Below are 12,500 nucleotides of genomic sequence, written 5' to 3' on the forward strand. Positions count from 1 at the left end.
AACGTTTGGCCCAAAACATTTTTTTAAAGGATATATCGCGATTGGGAAAAAAACCGTCGGATAGTTGATGAAATCTTGCCTGGAGGCTTAGTGCTCTTTTTTTCTCGCGAAGAAGGTAACTCGCGCTTTTCAGTAAGACATATTCATTGCTGTCTACACTTTGGGGGGGGGGGGGGGGGTGGGAGGCAAAATTTGTGATGGTGAGAAGCTCTGGAGAAGGTGGACTACGAGGGAATCACTACTGGCGTCATTTTTACATTTGGCGCATACGACTCTGTTTGCTCGCAGAAGGCATCTTTTTATTTACAAAAGGTAAAAGAACTTGTTAAACTTAGTTGAATTTCCAATTTTAAGCGTTTCAACTTCAGATGGTAACGAGTCACCAATTAGCCGTCAAAAGCTGATGCATTTATTGGGTGATAAGGGCCCTAATGATAACATAAATTCTTTCAGTAAAACGTCGACTTTTCGAACCAACATTACTCAGAGTCCTCAGAGATTATCTGGTATATCGGGTTCAATTTTTCAGAGATAGCTCAATAAGCAACGCATTTTCAATGTTCAGTACTTTATTCTTGGCCGACCGATTAGAACTGAAAACATAGCCTTCTGCTTATGAGGCAAAAATGAGGACAAAGATTCCCCTACAAATGTCATGATAAAATTGAAAAAAAAAAAATGAATTCAATCTTTTACTGACCATAATGGGGTAAACAGTATATTAGTCACTGGGAAATGCTCTGCTTGACCACAATGCAGGGACTTACTACCCTGGCTTCTTGCAAACAGTTTGTGGGTTATATATTCCCTGTGACTTCCCAAAAGGTTTCTGAGCAAATGTCTTGCCCTTATCCAAGAGGACAAAAGCATAGCTATTAATTTGATTAAGTCCTTATAAAGGAATCAGTGTCTACTCAGTTAATTAATCCCCAGAGTCTTTGTCCACCTGGCGTATGGCACTCACTTCCACCCACACGGTATGTCAGCCGAGATAGCTTTTGTTGAAGTACTTAATGCATGAATGGCTCAAAGTAGCAGAAACGTGGCTCGCTACAACTGACCGGTTAAATTGAGGCCCTGGAGATCACAAGTGCTTTCGTAAAGTATATTCAGTAGTCTGTTCAATGTCCAAGTTTCTCACGTTTTCTTAAATCCAAGCTTCAATTGATTAATCAACTTGACGACAAGCTGTGTTTAAAGAAGCCATCGTTAATAATTTCAACGCTTACCTGACGTAATCCGGTTTTTTCACCATTCACCAGAGGAACAAGAAGTTTGATACTTCACAAATTCTCTTCTTAAGCCGAATCTGCAGGAAATGTATCATGAATGCTGTCACTTCCACTCATGAGTTCAACTGCAGGTGAGGCGGAAAACCGAGATAAGTAGCTTGTTAAGGTCAACAACTTCCTACTTTCCATTGAAATCTTCGAATTTGTCCATGAATCGATTGAAAGCTTTAACTAGCTTAGTCCAATAGCCTGCACCACCACAAGTCGGAAACATTTCCTTAAAAAAATGCATGTCCGGCGCCGCCTTCATTGTTGAGAGTCGTAATGTGTACTATCCCAGGGGAACCTGCAAAGCTTTGAGATCAACATTAATCACTAATCTGGGGAAAACAGAAAAACAAAATTAATACAACATTTGTAACTTTGTTATAGCTAGCGCTCCCAATAGTTTTTAACAGCTCATGCAGTGGTAAGAATTCAAACCATAGCGAGGTATATATTGACGAAGCTGTTTCGAAATAAAGCATAACAACCAAGCTTATGAAGCATCCTTGTTTACATGTTTTCAGAGGCTAAATACACGGCATGTGGTGCATTTCATTTTAATTTGATATTTTGAAGAAGGTGAGGTCAATTGAAGACGCATCGTAATGCAATTTAATATCACTACAAAGTTCCTGATTCTGCTTAAGTGGATAACTGTGAGGGAATTTTACCAATTTAAGTTATGATTACTGATTGCAGCTGAGTGTGAGGGAAAGCCAACAAAAATATAAGGATTTGTATTTATACAACAGAAGAGTGTGGGTAATGATGAGGATTCCGCATCAATTTTGAAAAAAACAGAAATAATCCTTCTTGGGAATCAAAATCTCAGTAGCACCTGGGAGCGAGGAAAGTAAGTTAAATTAAGCCTTTGTACGTCACAAATGACCCTTTCCTTGGGCAGAAGCTCAATTTTGAGGAAATCATTTATTCATTCAATCTAAGGAAAATTAAATTATTATCTTACTAATGTGAAGTGCAGGCTTATTTATTTATTTATTTTTTTATCACAAAAACGTGATCAAATAAGCCAATAGCATCATATATGACTTTTTAAGGAAATGCAACGACAAGGTACAACTGTCTTTTATTCTTTGTGACATAGAACATGGTGGTCTCAAGGCTCCACAATTAGAATCGATTATTAAAACTCAAAGAAGTTGTGCTGTAAAGAAAATTGCCAATGATCAGTTATTGAAAAATGGTGTTTATCGCATTACATTAAGCCGATCGGAGGTACCGTATTGCATTGATTAATTAAGCAAGCGGCCACCTCGAAGGTCGGTCGGCTGGTTTGCCCAGCCGAAGTATAGTACACAACTAAAATAAAAGCTACGTTGTACCGGATCTTGCTCAAAATATTTAGCTTCTCATCTCAAAGGGACCACCCTGTACGTAGGAAATATAAGCGCCCATCCCAACCCCCACCCCTACGGAAAAAAATAGCTGAAGTGCACAAACAAAAGGGGTGTTTCGGATTTACTGGTCTACAATCATTGTCTGACAGTCTATGAGAATGCCTCAAAGTTTCAACTGCAATGCCCATGTGGGTGCAAAGTTTTTTCAGTCGCAAAATCTCCCGTCCATCTGCTTTGGTACATCTTGGCGATTTGTTCTTATTTATTATTTTGTTGCAAAGTCTGCAAAATAACCTTACTACTTTGTGAAAATGGTGAAAATTTAATAAGCGCCAGCCTCGATTAAGTGCCCACCCTCAAGCTCCAAGGTTGTTTACCATTTACCGAAAAAATCCGGAAATTTCGGTTGGAATGTAAATGGTAAGCCTATTTTGGTCTTCCCAGACGGAAAATTCCCGGAAAACGGGATTTCTTGAAAGGTAATCTATAATTCCCAAACGGAATTTCCAAATGGAAAATGTGTTTACCATTTGCATTCCTCCATGATTTTGCCTCCCTCCAGACTCTCTCGGTAACCTTGAACGGATTTTGTAAATGGTACACGCCGATCCCAACTAAATTTCCCATTCGGGAGTTTTTGCTTACCATTTGAACAAACCTAGTACCAACCGGTCTCTGCTTGTAAATGGTACTAAACAACATAAATTCTTTCAGTAAAACGTCGACTTTTCGAACCAACATTACTCAGAGTCCTCAGAGATTATCTGGTATATCGGGTTCAATAGCTCATTAAGCAACGCATTTTCAATGTTCAGTACTTTATTCTTGGCCGACCGATTAGAACTGAAAACATAGCCTTCTGCTTATGAGGCAAAAATGGGGACAAAGATTCCCCTACAAATGGCATCCAACCAGTAATTTCCGTAAATGGTTATCATTGCTTATCCTATATTGCATTCTTAGTTGACTTAAAAGTGAAGATTTATGAGTCAAATATAAGTTTCATTCAGCCGATTTGTTTGAACATGCAGTTCAGTGTCCCAGCAGTTTCCAGCGACAGATCAACCTTACATGCAATATGGGAATCGGTGAGAAAATACATATTTTGCCACTTCAAAGGAAAAAAAAAATACACGACTGAGCCTTTACTTCATTTAGCCATATAAAATATTGTGTCTGATCGCTTGTAATTACTTATGATAACTCTAATTTAGCATTTAGTGCAAGGTGCATATCTGTTGGAATATATTTCAAACACACTTCACGACATTGCGCAATTGGCTCATGAGACTGCCACAACATATTGAAAATAATGGTTATGCATTCAATTGCTCATGGAGCGACAATTTTACCTTGGCTTGAGTTTTGCCTACCGTATTTTCCAAACTACTAATTCATCTACTAATTTATTAATTCATTCATTCATCTACTAATTCATTCATCCATGCGTCCATCATGGTAGTGACTTGTAACGACCAACCATTGAATAGTAGACAACTGAAGTCAGAAAAATTTTCAGCGACCCAGGAGTGACTTACTCGTCCGCTTGTTTTCTCCTATTTTCGGCTTTAAAAAGGTAAAGTCCCTGCTTACAAGCCTAGAAGGCTCATCAGGCCGGCGCTTATCTCCGGTTTCCGTAGCATGAAGCGACTAGGAGTATTTATATTCCCCCCTAGATGGGATGCTAGTCCATCGCAGGGTTACCCCCAGCATTACGCCGGTACCCATTTATACACCTGGGTGGAGAGAGGCACCGTGAGAGTAAAGTGTCTTGCCCAAGAACACAACACAATGTCCCCGACCAGGCCCCGAACTTGGACCCGGATCACTCGATCCGGAGTCGAGCGCACTAACCATGAGGCCACCGCGCCTCCCTTTTGGCTTACCGCCAAAAAACTCCCCAAAATACAACACAAAGGCAAGCAAGTTGTCCAGGAAACAAACCTCAGAAAACAGTGTTTTGAGGGGGTTTTCTCGTGAAATTTGAAAAAGTACACTAATATTAACTACGTTAACTAAAGAACAGGGAAAGAAATTTCATAAATTGCAAATTTTGGAGTTTTAAGGCCTTACCAATGTTGAAAATTTGACAACATTTGGTTAAAACCTGTGCGAGATATTGATGATCCGTCTATTAGGTCGTTTTGAGAAATAACAGCTTTAAAGTTTTACTTCGGTCTCCAAGAGCCCAAATTAGTCCTGTGAACGGGGAGAGGGGTTAGAGGAAAGGGAAGGGGGTATATCGAAAGGTTTCACATAAATGTTCCATTGAATACCCGAATAAACACCAGTCCTAGAAATGTTAACCAAGTATAAGTAGCGTATAACATGGTAGAGGACCCAAACTATATGTTCAGGACCATGAAGCAAAATTCTCATAAGTACACATCTTTAAGGCTTTTCGGTAAAGTATCATTTAAATGTACTGAATTCAATTCATTCTGTAAACAATGGTTGCTATGGGTGTTGCTATGTTGAAATATAGCTACCAGTGTGCAGATTTCTTTATTCAAACGTAAATCAAAGAGTAATTAGAGGAAAATCGCTTCAAAATGCAATTTGCAAATGAACAGGAATGTTGAATCTTCATATTCCGAAAAAATGGTTTTCAGGAGAAAAATTTATATCTGAGAGTATAAGACCCCAAAACAGTTTTCTGTTGTTGTTGTTGTTGTTGTTTTTTTTTTTTTTGGAGACTTCTAGAACTGGTTGCAATTTTTCAGGCTCGGAACTGCTCTGTTTCGAATGGCTGTGCAATTTTTTTATGGTAACTCTCCACTGTACCTTTCGCTGTGTTTAAGACGTAAATTAAGGTTGGACTGTTCTGTCTCATAGCAACAAACTTGACTCACTTTTTCCCATCAATTGCATCTATCTTAAAAGCTAAGCCGGTGACCCCAATAATTACACACAGAAGAAGAAACAGGGAATTAGAAATTCTGCGGAGTAGAGTTTGCTTAAGTTAAAAAAAAATGGAAATTTCAAGAATTTTTTTTTTGTTTAAAATTCCCTGAAGGATGGATGTTTACCTCTTATGGCACATGGGGTGGTGAGAATTGAAATCGAGATAGCGGTCTGTGTGGGTTGGCTTTCTGTAGACATTCACCTCAAGCTGCGCACCCCTCCTTGTGGTGATGGTGTCCAAAAAGGAGTCCCTGTCCCTTGGTGTCCGCAAGTTCTAGAGTGAACTGTATGTGCCATAAGAGATCTGTAGTCAGTACCTTGCTACGCAGGGCACAGAACATACCATCAACACAGAAGGGGAAACGCGAAGAAAGGGAGCGAGTCAAAGCTGTACTGCGGGACAAAAATTATCCCTCATCCTTCATCAATAGCTGAGAAAGATCGCTGTCGAAACTCCCTACCGATATACCGTCCAATGGTTTCGTGGTGCTACCCTATGTGCAGGGCATTTCAGAAAGGATTAGTTTGATCTTAAGGCAGCATCAAATCAAAGTCGCCTTCAAACCATTGAGAACTGTGAACAGTTTGTTCCCGCGACCGAAAGCCCAAGAAAAGGTTGACCTGCCACAATCTGGCACAGTGTACAAAGTCAGTTGCACCAATTGCAGTTTTGTATACTACGGTCAAACCGAACGATCCCTCAAAATTCGCATTACAGAACACAAAAGGGCTGTTGCTATATTTGACCATGACTCCAAGATCGCCTGCCATGTCCACGAAAACAACCACGAAATGGATTTTGTAAGTGTCAGAGTTGTTGGACATGAGGCTAACTACCACGAGCGACTTTTCTTGGAGGCCAGGTACTCAATAAAGGATCCGCAGTCTGGAAATGACCACATCGCCATCCCAGAGGTGACATGTACAAGTCTCTGGCATGCGCATAAGTTTCGCGCTACGTTTTCAAGAAACTGCACGCGGATTATTTGACTCACGCGTGCTACCGATATATTGCAACTCATGAAGCCTTAAGCACCAGCCGAAAGGTCTTGCACGAAACAAAAAAAAAAAAAATTAGTCAGTGTCAAACCATTATCTTACTATGTCAGCTCCTGACTACCACTACTCTATTTTTAAACACGTCTGATAACTCTAATTTAGAATTAAGCACAAAGTGCATTTCCGTTGGAATATATTCAAACACACTTCACAAGATTGCGCAATTAGCTCATGACACTGTCACATCATATTAAAATTAATGGTCTTGTTTCGCATTAATAATCATTGAAATTTCAAGTTTGTAAGGCCCAGATATCTGTATGAATATATTCAAATACAGTAGGTAAATCCATAGCATAAAGATAAGATGATACATAAAAATCTAAAATACACTTGCATGGACTCTACTTACGAATGATCTATCAAATGTAATTTAAAAGAGGAAAGTCTTAAAGTGCCCCTGTGATAAAAAAAACCACTTCCTTTTTTCCTTCAGATTTTGAAAGTGTGTTTGCTTAACACCTGACTGGCAAAATTTTGAGCTTTGATTTTTATCCAAAGGCCGTTTACTTTGAGTGTAAGTTTTGGATTTCACGGTCCGCCATTACTCACGTTCAAAACTGACCGATTGGACCTCAGAGGATTGGATCCAGGGAAAAGTGACGTCAGAGGCTCACTAGCTTTAAATTTCAACCTGTGAACGCAGCTTATTATATATGCAAAGCGTGAGTTTGAAAGTCTGAAAGCCCAAAACCCCTGTGCTGCATATTAATTCTGCGGAGTACACACGTATTGCATTTTTAAACTAGTGAGCGTTTGACGTCATTTTCTCCTCGATCCAGCTCTCTCAAGAACATAATGTTAGTAATGGCGGACCATTAAATAGGAAAATTACAGTTAAAATAAAGAGGTGTCTTTTTGAAATCAAGGCTTAAAACGTGGGTCACAGTGTTTTGCTAACATAGTTTTGAAATCCAAAGAAAAATATGAATTGATTTTTTGGTCACAGGGGCACTTTAAGTTTTATTTCAAGCAGATATAATTAATGTTAAAATAATAAAATTCTCACTTAAATAAAATAAAAATAAAAAGACCAAAGAGAAAAAGAAAAACCGCTGCCTCTGAACATGGAGGTTCGGGGCTAATGTGCAATGATTAGGAGTAGACACTGTCCTATTACTCCTTTATTAGTAGAGTACCAGCTGCCTCCGTAAGTTAGGGAGCCAATATAAACTCTCGTCACATTCATATTTGATCTCTTTGATGCCACTAAAGTCTGAGACAAGGTAAGGAAAAGCTAGGTTTTATCCAATTGTTAACTGAGACCGTGGCAGCTTTTGCCATCAGTAATTGAACATTCGCGTTCGCGGCTCATAAGTTATGGGATCATTAACTTGCCTGGAAAGGTAGGCCGAGAATTAAACTCAGTTGAGTGTTTTAATTAAGAATAAGATATTTTCTTATTCGATTTAGATTTTACAAATAACAAAGAATACAGTTTGTTCTCTTAAAATAGATTGCCATCGTAAGCAATCCACAAGCCCAACTGAGGAAAGTTTGCAATCGTTAGTTCCACAATTTGCTGCTTTCAGTGTCATAATTAGCGCCAATGATCAAGAATTTTATCATTTAAATTTTAATTTCATCTTGCAGCCATCCCGCAAGAGGTGTAGTATATGCAGCTTTCCACTTTGGACAGAAGCTAAATACGGTTGCTTCCATAATTAATTGGCATTTTGAAAATATGTCGCTAGACGCAGAGCCTTATTCAGTTAATATAAACTGAACGCCATGATAGCGGATAATTGAGTTCGAATATTAAAACCATGGACGTCTTGACTCTCTTTGCTCTGAAGGGAACGATAGTCTAATGGGAGTTCAATAGACTGACCTAATGAATAGGCCTCCTGACTGAGAAAACACGTGAGATTACAATTCAAGTCTCCCAATATGATAACTCATCGATGGTTTGAGGAATAGAAGACAGCTACAAAGCGTCTGGTACTGAAGGCGTTCAAAACAACAGTAAATTAATGAATTTGACGGCTAAGAAAAACTTGGCATTGAATTGTGATCCTGATTCCTGTTCGGAAAGTCATCCTCTGACACCCACAATTTTTTCCAGAGTTAGTCTTGACATAAACTGCCACAATCCACAATCCACAATCCACCCTTAATTCTGCTCTCCGGCCTGCTTCGATCCGGTCTTGTCTAAGCAGCTGATCATTGTAACCAATCAATTCCAGATCAGACTTCGCGGTTACTGTACTCGATGTTTCATCTGCCCGAGCTTCAGAGATGGTAAATACAACGAAGTTGTCTAGGATAAAAATATCTTCAACAAGGGAGAGCTCGACCCCGAGTACTCAAGTTCGAAATTTCTAAGACGACCTAATATTACAGAAGTGATCGAGAATGAAAAGACCCTGATCGTGGATAAGAAGTAAGGCATCAAACTTCGGTAGGCCGAAAATGATGAAACAACGGAAGCTGTGCTAAACTCTTAAGCGGAAATTCCGCGATGACAATCAAGCAGAGGTTTCTGCAGTTTACATTACGACTGAAAAGTATATGAAAGGCGTATAATCTCTCGCTACATAATTTCGTCAGTTTCTCTTTAATTACAATTAACTTTTAAAGTTGTAGTTTTATGGTAGTAATTGGTGAACTGATTTAAGTCGATATATCATGTGCTGGAATATTTTTGAACAGAAAGTAATGTCTTAGCTTTTTGTAAAGAAGTATATAAGGACATATAATTTTCCGATTGTTGACTCGGACCGGATGATACTCTGGAAATTTCTATCGGTGCTCTTTTGCAGGTGTCGAACCTAGTACAACCTCCGATTACTACTTCAGACGTCTCTCTGATCTAAATTGGACACTCACTTGCTAAGGCCACTAAATTATACTTTATAGGCCATTAAATTATACAAAGTTGCGGTAACAATGCGGCATTCTTGCAAGTGGATTACAGAAGATAGTTTTTGCTCTGCCAGATGGTATATGTATAGTGCCCGGCTAGATCACAACACCGAGACCAACGTTGCCTCTTTGCAAACAGAGCACGGATTTTCCCACAATGTTTATGAATAATTGTACCGAGACAATAACTTGAGTTCATTTCCCTCGTCTGAGAGGATGAAAGTTTAACCATATGTAGATGTTCTTTTAAAGAAATCACCGTCTCTTTATTTATTCAAAGACCTATGAGAGCCGAGAGCATTTGTCGGCCTCTGGCAAGGCACTCACTTTCTCACGGTATAACAACAACTTTAAAGGTATAGTGTTTTCACTACTTCCGAATGCAAGAAAGACTTAACATAGCGAAAAAGGATTCAATTAAACTGTCCTTGAATTAAGGGCCTGGCCGAATTACAAGTCCTTTGGTAAAGTATATTTACCGGGGGTAGTGCGTTCAAATTCCACGTGCCTTTAAAATTATATTCAGTTCAATTCAATTTTTTTAATTAACACTGTCCAAAGCTAAGCATTTATACACGATTTAGAATAATAATAATAATAATAATAATAATAATAATAATAATAATAATAATAATAATAATAATAATAATAATAATAATAATAATAATAAAAACAAAAAGAGGAGAACAAGAATGAAATTAGGCCATGAGGTAAACAGTGGATAGGTGTGCGGTGTCCAAAGGAGTACAGCTTTCTAGCTGGACACCGCCAAACAAGCTGTAAGGAAACATCCGTTCTTGCTTTAACGGATATCCGGATATTTTACTATCTAAGAAGAAGAAGAAGAAAAAACATACTTGGTCGAGTTCCAGCATTGATATGTGTCGTGAAAAGTTCCTGATCACGTAGCCTGTCTCATTCCACTCACACCTAAAGGTTAAGAAAACAGAGCTGTAAGGCTGCTTAAGAATTTCCAAATTCGTGATTTCCGAGTTTCAAAAGAATTAGAAATAAAGATTAATTGACTAGCTTAGTTTAATACCCTAGGACACCTTGCGTTAAAAAGATTTTCCCGCGCCCTGACGAGTGGGGAATGTCGCTCTCATGAACAGGGGTTTAAGATCAAATGTTAGCTCAAAAATCTTGCTTACGCAGTGGTTAACTGTTTTTACCTTTATCAAGTACGAATAAAACCAAATTTTTATTTTTTTTTATACTTTCCACCGACAGTTTGTCAAGAATTCTACTCCTTGGTACTCGGACAGGTTCCGACTTGAGAACAAGACGTAATCAAGGTGATAACAATCAGTAAAGCATACTTATCTAGCTTATGAAGCACCAGTGATTACATGCTGGAATGTCGAGATAAATGTACGCTAACGACTAGTTAGTTTAGGCGTTTCCCACTTAATACAGTGTGTAATAACTCAATATGTGATAATATGTAATGATCACGACATAGTTTATGACGATCATGATATAATGACACTCTCACTTTTAAATGCTGGAATGCCAACATTAAAATGTTTTGAAATAAAGAACGCTAGCGATGAGATATTTTAAAGCTTTTTCACTTGATACAGTGTATGGCTCATTTCGTTTTGAAGTGGCGGAGTCAATTGAAGACCATTGAAGAATCGTTATAGAGCAAGCGTTGCGTCAGCATAAAATCGTTGCACTTGAATATCAATGCTAACGAAGATTCTGATTCCGTTTAGGTTGTTAACTTTGAATGCATTTGGCTCAACCTAACATAATTTCTTTGAGAAAAAGGTGTCTTGTTAATGTTTATTTACTCCTCGAAATGCTGCATCCGCAACGACATATGCAAACAGTAAGACTGTGATCATCATCTTCATCATTATCATATCTTTCTTTACCCCCCGATTTTAGAGAAGCTTGTTGAAGCTAATGTCCTATAGCATTACCCTCTCAACCATACATTATATACCATGCATATAGAGGACAGACCACAACGCCATGAATTCCATGCCATATTCTATTGGAATAGTGTGCGAGCTATCTGATGTCCCACAGGGAACTAAGAACATCAGTGACGGATTGTGAGACGTCACCTACGGTTTATCGTCTTTATCCGAGAGTCTAACCATTTGCTGATGGTCTGAATTCGTGGATACTAAACGATAAATCCCGCCTTCGAAAAGAATACTGGAAGTGAGGTCCTAGTGTGTTGGTCTGGACCAGAATCACCCTTTTCCCAAACACCAATCTCTAATCTCTAGCCGGGTTGTCATGGTACTTTAATAACGATGGTGAACGCTAACCAACCTTCTCTGAGAACCCAGGCGGGGCCCCGTTTCTAGAAAGTTCCGGAAAACTTTTCGGGCCCTAAAAGCCATTTGTGAAACTGCCAACCGCTTGTTTTGGAAAGCCGCTCTTTTAACATTTTTTCAAGGTAACAAAAAGAAAAAAATGACAGTGAAGAGATCCTCTCGCTCGATCCGTTCTTCAGATACAAAGGAAATTTTGACAACCGAAAGTGGCCCATAAAGTTTATGGACTTTCGGCGAGAAACGGACCCCTGGTCTCTTTTTATGAAATTCCTCAGTCATGAAAGAGTTTCTAGATTAGTCTTGAAAATCCCCATATACATGTGTGGACATATCCGTCAATGTTTGATTTGTTGAGCAATCATCACGTTTTCTTGCATTTAATTGAGCGAAACGTGTTTCCATCCATCTGTACACTAGCCTACAGGAAAACGAGGAGTTCGCGCGCCGGTCTTCCTTTCCCTTGCCCTTCAAACCCCAGTATATCTGTATATCTGTATACCGTCAATTAGTTGTACCGGTAAATTAACTTTTGAAGAGCACCGCAAGGCATATTGATAAATCAGAACAGCGTCCCCTTCCTCAGATCTAAGTCGGAACCATAAATAGAACCGGAACCTCTTGAAAAAAAATAGCGCATAAAGTAACTTTGCCAAACTAGAACTGCTATACCGTGCGTCAGAAATAAGCCTATAATTGTAACGAAACACAAAGAATTCCGCTACAACCTACGATTTCCGCAGTTC

General features: G+C 38.9%; 1 protein-coding gene and 1 long non-coding RNA gene across 2 annotated transcripts in view; one reads left to right on the top strand and one right to left on the bottom strand.

The window, feature by feature from the left end:
- The window catches only part of LOC138032314 (uncharacterized), a 9,183-nt gene extending 4,679 nt beyond the window's left edge, over positions 1-4,504 (bottom strand). Inside the window, exon 1 of the long non-coding RNA XR_011128340.1 lies at positions 1,230-4,504. This is a non-coding gene — a long non-coding RNA (uncharacterized lncRNA). The remainder of the gene's footprint in view (positions 1-1,229) is intronic.
- Positions 365-12,500, top strand: part of LOC138032301 (collagen alpha-1(XXIII) chain-like) — a 19,206-nt gene continuing 7,070 nt past the window's right edge. The window contains exon 1 of the mRNA XM_068879951.1: positions 365-1,363. Within this exon, the coding sequence (XP_068736052.1) occupies positions 1,326-1,363 (38 nt within the window). The 5' untranslated portion in view covers positions 365-1,325. The remainder of the gene's footprint in view (positions 1,364-12,500) is intronic.

Source organism: Montipora capricornis, chromosome 14, assembly GCF_036669925.1.
Source record: "Montipora capricornis isolate CH-2021 chromosome 14, ASM3666992v2, whole genome shotgun sequence".
Lineage (NCBI taxonomy): Eukaryota > Metazoa > Cnidaria > Anthozoa > Scleractinia > Acroporidae > Montipora > Montipora capricornis.